This window comes from Eretmochelys imbricata, chromosome 25, assembly GCF_965152235.1.
Source record: "Eretmochelys imbricata isolate rEreImb1 chromosome 25, rEreImb1.hap1, whole genome shotgun sequence".
NCBI lineage: Eukaryota > Metazoa > Chordata > Testudines > Cheloniidae > Eretmochelys > Eretmochelys imbricata.
In genome coordinates, this window is record NC_135596.1 from 8049843 (window position 1) to 8064248 (window position 14406).

Here is a 14406-nt window from a genome sequence, read left to right on the forward strand (position 1 = left end):
AACTCTCAGAGCCTGGGTCGATTGACTCGCCGGGTTTCAGAGCCCAGGTTCCTCCTGCCCGAGCGGGAAAGTCTACACACTGCTGTTTTTAGCTCCGCAGCCCACGCCCCACAAGCCTGATCCATTGACTGGGCTCTGAGACTTGGCACCATGGGTTTTTCCTTGCAGCGTAGACGTACCCCCAGATTCTGTGCTGCCTGCAGGATTTAAAATGGCCCCAGGCATAAGACTTAAATGGGCTGGTTTGCAGCCCAGAATCCTTGTAGCGCTGAACCCTTCAGGCATGCCAGGGTCTGCAAGGGGGCAGGGGATGGCAAAAGGCTGTATATGCAAGCCCTAAGCTGCATTCGGACCAAGGGACTTCTCCCCAGCCCCTTTATGTCACCAAAGCAGGAGCCAGAATGCAGCCCAATTATTTATTCCCTGCGGGTTACATATTTTCTCAGTAAAGCCCTGGGGGCCTGCAGGATAGTTTAGCCCTTTCCCACACCGGGTAGGTCTACCCTGCAGCTGGGAGGTGTACACGTGATAGCTTCTCTTGCTAACACGCCAAAATAGCCGTGTGGCCGCCCAAGCACGCACCTAAGACTTCGGATGGGGCTGCACTTGGGTGGCCAGCCTGAGGGGTCTCCCGCCCTGCTGCAGCCAGATTCCTGTTTTCGGCAGGCTCGCTTGAGCACAGCCAGATCATGTACAACTGCCCGGGCTGGGAACCACCCCTCCCACCTGCAGCGTAGATACACCCACTGACGCTTCGAGGAGAGTCTCAGGTTCGCACTTTTGGAGCTACCCTTTGTTCTCGTATTATGGAAAAGGGTGAAAAGAAGAGGGATTGATTAGCCCCTCCATCATCCCAGGACACTTCCCGCAGGTCCCCTCTGCCTCACTTCCCTACAGGCTAAGACGCTGATTCAGGAAGGTCCTTAAGTACATGGTTAACTTTAAGCTCATACTTGCACGGGGATGTGTGCCACCTTAGACAAGTGCCTTGGGATCTTCCTGAATCAGGGCCTCCGTGGGGAGCGAGTCCTTCACAATGTGTAACAATGACCCAGCCACCCAACTAGCAGCCCTGACAATATTAACGAATTTTCACTGGCATGGGACGAATTCCCTTTATGTAGACTCTGAGCAGAGTCCCCCTGTGCTCTCCGTGGCTGGCAGGGTGGCGCCTAGGAGCTCCCATAGGAAGAAGGGGTGGTGTGTTTATCTGGAAATTGAAAATAGGAGCATATGCTGTCTGCCATGGAAACCTCCCCTGCCACCCAGTCCCACTGAACGCCAAGGCTGATTCTCATTTGCACTAAGGCCCGATCATACTTGAAGGCCTTTTACCTGGCCAGAAGCAGTGTAAAGGGGCCTTAGGATAAAGAGGAATCAGGCCCAAAGGGTTCAGATCTCCCATTCGCTGACTCCTGGCTGTGCTCTCTTGCGGCCCAGGCTCACCAGAGGCTGCATGTCCTGTGCCACGGATACACCAAGCCCCCAAAGGGGTGCCCAGCGTGACCTCCTCTGCTTAAGCCAGGAGTGCTCTTGCCACCTCCCAAGGGAGTTCCACCCAGTTCTCCCCCACTGGACAGGTGGGGCTGGACCTTAGTCTCCATTATAAACATCCAACCCTGCTGTGTCCATTGGGGTGAGACAGGAACAGCAGCTGAGCAGGATTTGGCCTAGCGAAGGCCTGAAAGGCAGGGAGGGTTCCTGCAACACAAGCATCAAGGGGCTGGTGGGACGAAACTGAACTGCGGGATCTTCTGAAGCAGAGAATCTCTCCCAGGAATTGCAGCGGACTGTCTCCTTGAGGGGGGTGCTGAGCTGCAAGGAGGAAGGTTATTAACACAACCTGCCTCATTCATTGCAGGTATTTTCTCTACCTACTATCACGTGACCCTGAGCTATGTGGGACAGCTGCTGGATGAGCTCTCCATCCTCTGGACAGTTGCCTTGACGTACACCTTTTGGATCCCAAAATGTTACTTCCCGGGATTTATCAAGGACAGGTACAACCTGGGCGGGACACGTGGTGCAGATTCCAGGGCTGTGACACTATATTGGATTTGTCTGATCCAGAGAATCCCCCATTCATCAGCTAGCCTTACTGAGAGGAGACACCCTGCAGGGTACCATCGCTTGTACTGGGAACCAGAAACCTCATCGTTCACAGGCAGAAGCTCTGTCAATGGACCCATGAGGGGATCCTCCATTCCAAGAGCTCATCTCAGCTGGAGCTGGCTTTCTTTACAAAGCTTACAAGGGGGCTGAGCATGAAGAATTTCAAATACATAGACTTGGCAAGATCGCTCTTACAGGGCGTGTGGCTGAGTGGAGAAGACTTGGGTTTGCCAAGTTAGAGACCTAAGATCTAGCTCCTGTTTGTATAACCTCTCAGTGGGTAGCAACCACTATAATGAGGTTGCCTAATGCCTCCCATTATATGTATTTTCCCAACCACTTTTATTTTAAGAGCTCTAGCGAATTCATGTTCTGGCAGGGTTGCTGGCTTACTAATAAGGACAAAGTTGCTTATTATATCACCAGCTGCTACAAGAAGTGAGTTTAGGACACATGGTCTCCCAGTTCCCAGCCCACAAGGCCTCAGTCAAAGGGTATTTTGATGGAAGAAAGCATGAGGATGAGGGTGATGTTCCATCTTGTCTGTGTCCTCTCCCGTATGGGGGGTTCAGTTCAGGATTTCTGCTTCCACATGATGCAGGGAGATTCTGGGGAGCATGCTCAGTGCAGATGGAATATTCAGACGCTTTTAGCAACAAATCAGAAGCTCCACTGAGCACAAGCAAATGGGGATTTTCAGCAGTTTATAAGTCCACCAAATCTGGCTGGATTTTCGTGGGGACAGCAGAAGGCTGCCCCCAGGTCCATCCCCTGCTCAATTTCAAGTTCCTGCTCCAGAACATGGCGATGCAAGAACTCTTAAAATAAAAACGGTTGGAAAAATATTTATAAGGAACAGCATTGGGCAAAATCAATACACTGGTTGCTACCACTCCTCCTTTAGCACTTGCCACCTTTCTAATTCCTGGTAACCGGATCCCTGAGGCCCCATTCCTGCCACGCCTCTTCCCCCAAGGCCCCACCTCTTCCCTCAGGCCCCGCCCCTTCTCCGCCTCTTTCCCCAAGACCCTGCCCCCATCGCTTGCTCCTCTCACCACCCGCCCCTGGTCATTCGCTGGATTGTCTCAAGAAGCCTACCTGCAGATAGGAGGCAGTAATGACCCATCACCTCCTCCTGCCCTGCAGTAACCGGGCACTCTAAATGGCACTCAGAAGCCAAAAACCGGACAGGTGGCAAATAGAGCAGTGGGGGAGGAAAGTCCAGACCAGCCACAAAGGAGCCCTGCAATTGTCCTTGTTCACTCACAGGGAGCAATTGTTTTTCTCATGGCTTATTTTATTACTGTTTATTCTGGTTTTGCAGGAGCCCCCCAAGTCCCCAACCAGGACCAGTGGGCCCCATTGTGCTGGGCATTTCCTAGTCCGACTAGCACTATTGCACAATAAAATCCATGAGCGCACCCAGAGGAGTGGCTTAGGGCAGCCTCACAGTGGCAGCTCTGGATTTCTCATTGTGGGGTAAGGGCAGAGTCTGCGGAGACAGTCTGTCTTCCCCCTTCAGGCCGGTGAGACTTTGCTCTCTAAGCTGGGCTTGGTGACACTTGGAGTTTGTCATTTCCAGGCGAAAGAGGAGGTCATCGGGAGTTCACTGCAGAGCCCTGGGCGGGAGGAGCTGTGGAGGGACCTTGCAAGGGATTTGCACGTGAATGCCCCCATGCGAGAGCCCTATTGTTGTTCAGCAATGGGCAAAATCTGAATGGGTTTTCAGGAGAAATGGAGGGTTGTCATTAGTGACAGAACTCCTGCCACTGGGCTCAATCCTGCAGTCCCCTTATGCAAGCAAAACTCCCACTGACTTTGCATCCGTCCTGCCTCTCCGGCAAAGCACAAAGCAGAAGCGGCTCGTGCTTGCAGCTTCTTGTCGCCATTTCTACCTTCTTTTCCTTTGGGAATCCCCAACTCTTCCATGCCCACCCCAAGAGCCAGACAACCCAGCCTTACTCTCAAGGAGCCTTTTGGAAAATCCCCTCTCTCTCCCGCAGAGGTGTGCCTGCTTTCTGGGAAGCTTCCCTTGGAGAACAGACATTCTGGGAGACTCTGCTCTTGGTCTTGTTCTCCTGGGCTCTGCCCTGTTGCTGTCTCAGTCCAACTGTTGCTCAGGTGACCCCTGCCCTCTGCCAGGCACAGCTCTGGGCCTTTCCGGGTGGATAAAGCATACTTGGGCTCCATACTGGGAGACCTCCAGGCAGGAACTGGGTGCAAATTTAGAGTCAGCTGCTGGTTTGGGCTCTGCAAAGGCATGCTGATAGCATTAACCTTCAGGGGCATTTGGTTCTTCGGGACATTTCTAATGGGCCTGTCCTGGACATAAACCTGCCTTGAATTTCTGAAAGTGAAAAGGCCTGGGGAAGGGGGAGGGCAACAGAGAATGGGACTGCGTGGCAGGGATCATTCACTCAAAGCCTGCTGCAGCAGGCCAGCCTTGTCCCGGGGCATCAGGGCAGTGAGCTGGCTATCCTATCCCAGCAGCCTGAAGGGAGGATTTCGGCCGTTCGTCCTCATCTCCTTTCCTGCAGAAGATCCCAGAGATTCAGCTGGGGCAGCTACCAGGGAACAAAATGTTGTTTGCCAACATTTAAACACAGGGGTTCCTTCCCAGAGTGATTCAGTTAATAAAACAAACACGGTTTCCTAGCCAAAGGGCAGCCTGTGCCGTGTATTAGAGACGGAAAGAAGGAACCACAACGAGACAAGCCGGTAAAAGCATGTGTCCTACGTAAGGGACTAGATCTTGCCTCGTTGTAAACCTGCTTATGCTGTTCTGGCAGTCCAAAGCAGACTTAAAGCTGCCCTAAGCTGACAGCTGAGGATTCCCCCTGAACGGGGGAACTCCCAGGAAGCTGGTGCAGCCAGATCCATGCCGTTTCCTCTTAGCCCTTCTCTGCGGCATGCTGGAGGCAAAGCCGGAGTGCACTGTGCTCCAGCAATCACAACTGGCATAATGGTCCCTTGGGGACCATTACAAGCTGCTGTCAGAACAGCTTTGAGGGACTGATCCAACACGTCCTGACCCCAGCAGCCTTGGGAATTGGGGCTGATGTATAGTTAACTTGCTCCCACCCACCCTCCCGTTGTGCCCTCCAGGGTGTCTACTTTGGAAGTGTCTGTAGTCCCCATGTAGTGCCAGTCACCTGCCCTTGCTGAGATCCCGTTGCTGTGTAGCCCTCGCCACCCTCCAACCTCCCCACCCCCAAGCTATCACTGCAGAAAGATCTAGGGAGAGACCGCTAAGGAGATGGGAGCCCTGGGCAGACTTGCTAACCGGCTGAGCACTGTCACTGTGAATGTGCACATGGATCACTTTGTGCCTGGGGTGATGGTTAGCCAATCTCAGTTAGGCTCTGCCATGGAGTCCCTCTGAAGCCTTGGGCAAGTCACTTCCTCTCTCTGTACCTCAGTTTCCCCATCTGTACCATAGGAATAACACCACCAACCCCATGGGGAAGGGGTGGGGTGAGGCTGAGCTCATTGTGCAAAACACTGAAAGGTGCTAGAGAAGGGCAACGTTTCATTAATATTAACTAGGGCTGTCAAGAGATGAAAAAAATTAATTGTGATGGTTAAACAATAATGGAATACCATTTCTTTAAACATTTTTGGATGTTTTCTACATTTTCAAATATATTGATTTCAATTACAACACAGCATGCAAAGTGCACAGGGCTCACTTTGTATTTTTTTTATTACAAATATTTGCACTGTAAAAAAACAAAAGAAATAGTATTTTTCAATTCACCTCATACAAGTACAGTACTGTTGTGCAATCTCTTTATCATGAAAGTTGAACTTACAAATGTAGAATTATGTACAAAAAAACTGCATTCAAAAATAAAACACTGTAAAACTTTAAAGCCTACAAGTCCACTCAGTCCTACTTCTTGTTCAGCCAATCACTCAGACCAACAAGTTTGGTTGCATTTGCAGGAGATAATGCTGCCTGCTTCTTGTTTACAATGTCACCTGAAAGTGAGAACAGGCGTTCTCATGGCACTGTTGTAGCTGGCATATCAATATATTTACATGCCAGATGTGCTAAAGATTCCTATGTCCCTTCATGCGTCCATGCTGATGATGGGATCGGCGCAGTAATAATCCAAAGCAGTGCGAACCAACGCATGTTCAATTTCATTCTCTGAGTCAGATGCCACCAGCAGAGGGTTGATTTTATTTTCTGATGGTTTGGGTTCTGTAGTTTCCACATCAGAGTGTTGCTCTTTTAAGACTTCTGAAAGCATGCTCCACACCTCCTCCCTCTCAGATTTTTGATGGCACTTCAGATTCTTAAACCTTGGGTCGAATGCTGTAGCTATCTTTAGAAATCTCACATTGGTACCTTCTTTGCATTTTGTCAAATCTGCTGTGAAAGTGTTCGTAAAATAACCATGTGCTGGGTCATCATGTGAGACTGCTGTAACATGAAATATATGGCAGAATGTGAGTAAAACTGAGCAGGAGACATACAATTCTCCCCCAAGGAGTTCAGTCACAAATTAATTTACACATTTTTTTTTAGTGAGCATCATCAGCATGGAAGCCTGTCCTCTGGAATGGTGGCCAAAGCATGAAGAGGCATACGAATGTTTAGCGCATCTGGCATGTAAATACCTTGCAACGCCAGCTACAAAAGTGCCATGCGAATGCTTGATCTCACTTGCAGGTGACATTGTAAATAAGAAGCGGGCAACATTATCTCCCGTCAGTGTAAACAAACTTGTTTGTCTTAGCGATTGGCTGAAGAAGAAGTAGGACTGAGTGGACTTGTAGGCTCTAAATTTTTACATTGTTTTGTTTTTGAGTGCAGCTATGTAACAAAAAAGCCCTACATTTGTAAGCTGCGCTTTCATGATAAAGAGATTGCACTACAGCACTTGTATGAGGTGAATTGAAAAATACTATTTCTTTTATCATTTTTACAGTGCAAATATTTGTAATAAAAAATAATAATATAAAGAGAGCCTTGTAGACTGTGTTGTAACAGAAATCAATATATTTGAAAATGTAGAAAAACATCCACAAATATTTAATACATTTCAGTTGGCATTCTATTATTAACAGTGCGATTAATCGTGATTAATTTTTTTAATCACGATTAATTTTTCTGAGTTAACTGTGATTAATCAGCAGCCCTAATATTAACCCTTTCAGCAACTGACAGGGAACTTTCTCCTCCCCGCATTGCTTTGACACGTATAACCCCTAATACTCACTCCCATCTGACTGCCTCCCCTTTCTCATTAGGACTCAGTTTGTCTGGCTGGTTGGCTTCACCACCGTTGTCTGCACCCTGATGTCATTCATCAAACCTACCTTCAACGCTTATCTGCTCAACAGCATTTCCCTCCACCTCCTGTATTTAACACGTCAGGAGCTGAAAAAGTAAGATGTGGGTTCTCTTTGCAGGGCAGTTTGTTTGCACTTTTATTTCATGCTTCTGCAGGCAGGAGTGTAGGGGAAAGCTGACCCACAGACACAAAAAAAGTACACACACACATTTGCATACACATAAGCAAAGACGCAAATACATGCACCCAAATGTGCCCACGCAGGCAAATATGCACACACACAAAGACACACACAAGTGCACACCCCCCACATGCACTAATGCACAAGCGTGCCAGCACGCACATGCAAAGGTACCTGTGCACGTGCAAACATCCTCGCACACGTGTGCACAAACAGACACATACACCGCATCACCAGCACTGCAGTAAATCAAGATTTCCAAAGATGTGCCAAAAGAATACACAAGCACTTTGGATAGACCTACATCTGTCCATTCAGATTTCTTTTGTTTATTTGCCTTGTGCCTCAATCTGTCTTTTAACAATCAATAGTACCTGTGGGTAACAGTGGTGAAATTAAACTGAAAATCAAATTGGGGACTTCTCCTACAGTCTGTGAGGACCGTACACCATGGCTGAAATGAACAGAAGTCAAGGTGTACAAGTCTGTACAATGTCTGTGCAAAGGGCTTTGCAAACCTGCAATTTAATTTGTTATTTCAACAGACATAAGCAAATATGTAAGAAACTGGCATGCGACAATTTTCTAGTTTAGAGCCAAATCAGCAGAATTAGCAACCACTCAAAGTGAAGCAAATGCCTTGAATCAATTACAGGATTTAGAAACTGGTATCAGTTTATTTACCAGGTAAGTGTTGTGGGAAGTCAGCCAAGCATCATGTTACAGCGTGATAGTGGACCCTGAATTGCACCCACTGCTGATAAGGTTGCAAAAGGCAACCATTAACACCCCCTCTTTTCACATACTCAGAACTGACCACAGTATCCACCTTTTGTATCTGCCTCATGGGGAATTTTTTGGTTAAGCTTGCACTAAACCCCTTCAGCCATTTGGGTGCAACAATTTGGGTGCAAAAATTGTCCTCATCGGACAATTCTAATGACAAAATGAAAGGAAACAAGATACTGAAACCTACTTTAAACAGGAAAACAGTAATGACTGAATCCCAGCCGTAGGGAGACATTCACACAGGCACAGAGGAACCTAGGCGTAACTCAAAGACACGAATCTTGCTTTGGTTCTGTCCATTAGGGCTCTATGAAGAGGAAGGGTGGCCCATTGATGAGAGTGCTAGCCTGGCACTTGGGAGGTCTGGGAACGCCCTGCTCTGCCATCTTCATCTGCATCCGATGAAGTGAGCTGTAGCTCACGAAAGCTCATGCTCAAATAAATTGGTTAGTCTCTAAGGTGCCACAAGTACTCCTTTTCTTTTTGCGAATACAGACTAACACGGCTGTTACTCTGAAACCTGCTCTGCCACTGTTACCCTTCTTTAGAAGGGAAATAAATAGCACTCCCCTACCTCACAGTGTGTTTGTGAGGATAAATATATTAAAGACTGGAAGCTGCTCAGATGGGGTAATGAGGATTGTATAAACAGCTAAGATAACATCTGCATTAAGTCTATCGCTACCCTAAATGATTGTATCCTAATTCTATTCTCCATGAGCCTAATCTAAAACCTGCTGATGTCAATGGAAAGACTAGTATCAGAGGGGATAGCCGTGTTAGTCTGGAGCTGTGAAAGCGGCAAAGAGTCCTGTGGCACCTCATAGACTAACAGATATATTGGAGCATAAGCTTTCGTGGGTGAATACCCACTTCGTCGGATGCATTGACTGCAAGGGGCTTTGGAACAGGCCATCAGTTCCAATTCCGGTGGTCCCTAGACAGATACAGGGCCACTGCCTGCATTAAGGCCCCAGTTCAGCAAAGCATTCAGGTACCTACTTAAGTACATCCCTATTCAGGGAAATAATTGAGCATTTGCTTAAGTGCTTTGGTGAATAGGGATTGGAGTGCTGTGCTGAACTGGGGCTTAAATGACACAAAAAACTCAGGCACAAGGGGGTGAGATAATATCTTTTATTGAACCAGCGTCTGTTGGTTAGAGAGAAAAGCTTTCAAGCTTACACAGAGCTCTTCTTCACGTCTGGGAAACCTACTCAGACTATGTCTACACTGTAGGGTGACCAGGATGTCCCGATTTTATAGGGACAGTCCCGATTTTGGGGGCTTTCTCGTATATAGATACCTATTACCCCCCACCTCCTGTCCCGATTTTTCACACTTGCTATCTGGTAATCCGACTACACTAGCACTTTGGTTGGTATAACTTGGATGCTGCTCAGGGGTGTGAAAAAAACACCCCGCTGACTGATGTAAGCCACACCGTCAAAAGCGCCGGTGTGGACAGCATTATGGTGGCTGGAGACGCTCGCCCATCGACAAAGCTACCGCTGCTTGTAGGAGGTGGTTTCATTATGTCGACAGGAGAGTTCTCTCCCGCCAGCATGGAGTGGCTACTGGTGAGAGCCTACAGTGGTGCAGCTGAATTGGCACCATTGTGCTGCTATAAACTGGCTAGACATGACCTTAGGGCTGGTCTCCCCTGGCAATTTACAGCCCTGCAACTGTCTCGCTCAGGGATGTGAAAAAACACCCCCCTGAGCGCAGCAAGTTTCAGCACTGTAAAGCGCCGGTGTAAACAGTGCACACAAAACTGTGAACAAAGACAACTTGCCTTTCTTTCGAGGATCAGGCTGGCCAGCTGGAACCAACAGACATTTGGGATGGACACTCAGCCTCTCAGAGTGAGCTCATACAGGCTTCGCTGCCCCAAAATCAGAAGGTTCAGGATCGTCAACCTGAGAAAGAATGGGCAAATTATCGTTTCTCTGAAGATGCTCAGAATCTAGTAGCTGGGGAAGGGAAGCTCAAATCCAGCTTCTGTCAGTGAAGAGCGATTGGTGTTCCCAATTTGCAGCTGTTTGATGGCTTCTGTGAGGTGGGCTCAGTTCCTAACGGGCAAATGCCCAAGGACATGAAACCACCAGCACAACTGGTATGAATGCACCCTCCTGTTGACAGTCTAAGGAGTATGTCTACATGGTAATCTGTGCAGAAGTTTGCTCTGCCACTCCCCGGGCTGTACTTGTTCTGGGGACAGGGGCTGGTATTTTCAAAAGAGCCTAAGGGAGTTAGGAGCTGAAAATGCTCCAATTGGAGGTAGGTGCCTACCTCCCTCAGACTCTTTTGGAAATCCCACCTGAATGTTTCCAGGATTGTCAATCCTGCACGTTTCATCATCACCAAACCAGGGCTTAATTTGTAATGAAAGAGGTGCTGGGGCTCACGCCATTTTTTTACTTTCATAACTGATGCAGCAAGCCCAGAGGTGCCGGGCTATGAATTGCCAGGCCCAGAGGTGCTGGGCTATGAACTGCCAGGCCCAGAGATGCCAGGGCTCAGCCCTGGCAAAAATTAAGCACTGCACACTGCCATTTACATAAATCAAATTGCGTCTGGAACAGCAGGAAAATGTGGTCTGTCCATTTCCAATGGGAAGCAGCCAAGTCTTGCTCTGATATATCAAAGTTGGCAAATCAAATCTAACTGTTGCTTTTTAAAAATGTATTCTACACTGAAAGGACAATTTTCTCCTAACCTCAAGACACCAATCTTTCCCCCACTCCTCTCTCCCAGGTGCAGTAACCCACGTGTTCACCGCATAGCTGCGTTCATGGTCATGTGGTGGGTGCTAGCCATTAGCTGCTGGTTAAGCGACAAGTGGTTCTGTGGATTTTGGCAGAGGATCAACTTTTGTTACCTTCACAGCTTCTGGTAAGAGTGTCTGTTTCTTCCCCAGTGCTGCTTTGACTCAGTAGGGAAGTTGCTATGGGGAGTTACTCCACAACGGGAAAATCCATCTTGCTGGTTTCAGAATGGAATGCCCAGAGACAGCCTGGGAGTTTAGGAGATCAGAAAGCACTGGGGGGGGGGAAGGGGGGGGGAGCATGAGAAGCTCTATGGTGATGTGAAATCAAGATTAGGGTTGATAAATGATCCCTTACTGTTATATACATTTTCATTTTTTAATTCTTTTAGGGTGGGAGTTCCAAAGGAACCTAAGGGAGTCAGGTCCCTAAATCCCATTGGATGGGTGTGCCTAACTCCCTTTGTCTGCTTTGAAAATCCCAGCCTCAATCTTTATTTCTCGAATTGGCTGAAATTTTTCTGAAGGACCAGTTGTCTGTCGGAAAAATGCTGATTCAACAGAGCTGAAGAGTTCCACCGGAACGTGTTGATTCTGTTGAAACTTTCTATGAAAACCAGAGAGACAAAGTGGGTAGGGTAGTATCTTTTATTGGACCAACTTCTGTTGATGAAAGAGACAAGCTTCTGAGCTACACAGAGCTCATCTTCCGGTCTGGGAAAGGTACTTAGGGCTTGTCTACACTTAAAACGCTGCAACGGCACAGCTGTTCAGCCATAGCATTTCAGTGAAGACACCATCTACACCAACAGGAAGCATTCTCCCACTGGTGTAGGTATTCCTCCTCCCTGAGAGGCAGTGTGGTAGCTAGGTCAATGGGAGAATTCTCCTGTCAGCCTAGCGCTGTTTACACCGGGGTGTCACGGAGTGTGGGGGAGTCCGGGGCCTGCACCCCTCTTCCTGGGATTCACTGAGACTCTCAGCCAGCCAGTAAAACGGAAGGTTTATTGGACAATAGGAACACAGTCTAAAACAGAGCTTGTGGGTACCCCCAGGACCCCTCAGTCAAGTCCTTCTGGGGGAGCAGGGAGCTTAGACCCCAGCCCTGGGGTTCCCTGTGTTCCTCCACCCAGCACCAAACTGAAACTAAACCCCCTCCCGGCAGGCTCCCTCCTGCAGCCTTTGTCCACATTCCCGGGCAGAGGTGTTACCTCCCCCTCCCCCTCCTGGCTCAGGTGACAGGCTCTCAGGTCTCCCATCCCCAGGGCACATTCCCAGGTCAACACTCCCCTCTCCCTGCTGCGTCACATCGTCACACGGGGGCTAGGTTGGTTTAACTGTGTTGCTCAGGGGTGTGGGTTTTTCAGTTATACCGACCTCATTTGCTCATGCAGACCAAGCCTCAAAAGTGTCACAGCTAAATACAAGGTGGAACAGATTGTTTAGCATTTGTATTTAACACATACTGTAAAAGACCATTCAAAGTGAAGTGGCCAGTAAACACCTCAGGCAGCCTGGATGGCTTTCCGGCAGCTCACCCACCTGCCAGTCTCCCCAGACAGCTGACTCCCTGGGTCCCTGGTCTGCCATCTTCCTGGGAAGCTGGATCCCTGGGCTTGGCCCAGGATGTTTTAAAACATTCCCTTACAGTTCTTCCAGAATGGACTTTCTCAACCATTTCTGTTCTGCAGAAACTCTCACACGTTTGACTTTTTGTTCCAGTTTGTAACTAAATTTTTGTCTGAAGTGTGAAACTTCCTGCAGGATGGAAATTCCCGTTTCTGCACAGCTCTATTTATTTGACACTTTCTGCAATAAGGACTGCATCCTGAGGTCCTGATTCAGTTTTTACTCACAGTCTGTCTCACTACAGCCTATGTCGGCATAATTTTTGTCACTCAGGGGTGTGAATATTCCAACGCCCATGAGCGACATAAGTTACACTGACATAAACACTCGTGTGCACTGTGCTATGTTGGCGGGACAGCTTCTCCCACTGACATAGCTTCCGCCATTCATGGAGGTGTTTTTTTATGCTGACAGGACAGCTTTCTCCTCTTGTCATAAAGCTTTTTCATCAGACATGCTGCAGCAGTGCTGTGTGTATAGACATGGCCTCAGTCTTTACTTACACAAAACTCAGTGAATGTTTCGCACCCTGAAATCCAGAACATACAAGGCCAGACAGCATATGATTTCTTGATAATTTGGTTTTGATCTAACTGTGTAGCTGTAGCCACACTGTGGCTGGAATTGTTCTAGCATCCATCACATTATCAGACTGAGTTTTGGTTTGAGAATTAGGAGAGGGTAATGACTGGGCCAAGACCTCCGATGGGGTTAGTTGGCCACTGACTTCAATGGAGCCACATGGATTTATACCAGAATCTGGCCTGGTTTGTGTCGAGCGACGTGGTCTAATGTGTTCTTCAACAAATCCACACCATACTATCCTGGCAACTACCGTGTGGCTGGAATACTTTCCACCGTCATATGGACAGGGGCTGTGTTGTTGCAGAGAGCAAGATTTTCTGGCTTTGGTGTTGCCGCCTGCTTCTCACACCCATTCTTTGTTTCTTTGCCAGGCATGTACTGATATCCATCGCTATCCTCTATTGCTGTCCCTTGTTTATCTACTTCGATTCTCAGTACGAGATACCTTCCTTTGAACCGGAGCTGGAGTACTGGCCTAGTGACTCCTGGCCAATTGCACTGCCCTACCTTGCTCTGAGGACACCTTACAAACGGTGTTAGGGTGAGGTGCTGTCTTTCAGATCCCTGGCATACATTGGGAGGAGTGCCAGAGCACAGCCATTTTCTGCTAAAATACCCAATTCTCTCTGTGCGTTGCTTTGAATGGCTGTTTGGATGCCACCATGGTGACTGGGGTGCAGCGCCGGGTGCTAGAGACTGACTGTGACGTCTGCACAGTTGGAAGAATCCAACGTTGTCCTGAGTTCACACTTTGCACTGATCCCCAGGGAGAGGGGGTGACCCCGGCTGGAGGAATCACACTAATAAAACAGGTTTCAGAGTAGCAGCCATGTTAGTCTGTATCCGCAAAAAGAAAAGGAGTACTTGTGGCACCTTAGAGACTAACACATTTATTTGAGCATAAGCTTTCGTGCATCCGATGAAGTGAGCTGTAGCTCATGAAAGCTTATGCTCAAATAAATTGGTTAGTCTCTGAGGTGCCACAAGTACTCCTTTTTATTAATAAAACAGAAGCCAAAGTGCTGGCAACTGGCTATGGG

At 48.3% G+C, this 14406-nt stretch overlaps 1 protein-coding gene across 1 annotated transcript in view; it reads left to right on the forward strand.

Moving 5' to 3' along the window:
* Positions 1–13906, forward strand: part of ACER1 (alkaline ceramidase 1) — a 29271-nt gene extending 15365 nt beyond the window's left edge. The window contains exons 3-6 of the mRNA XM_077805462.1: positions 1862–2000; positions 7372–7509; positions 11143–11280; positions 13738–13906. Of these exons, the coding sequence (XP_077661588.1) occupies positions 1862–2000; positions 7372–7509; positions 11143–11280; positions 13738–13906 (584 nt within the window). The remainder of the gene's footprint in view (positions 1–1861; positions 2001–7371; positions 7510–11142; positions 11281–13737) is intronic.
* The last annotated feature ends 500 nt before the right edge of the window (positions 13907–14406 follow it).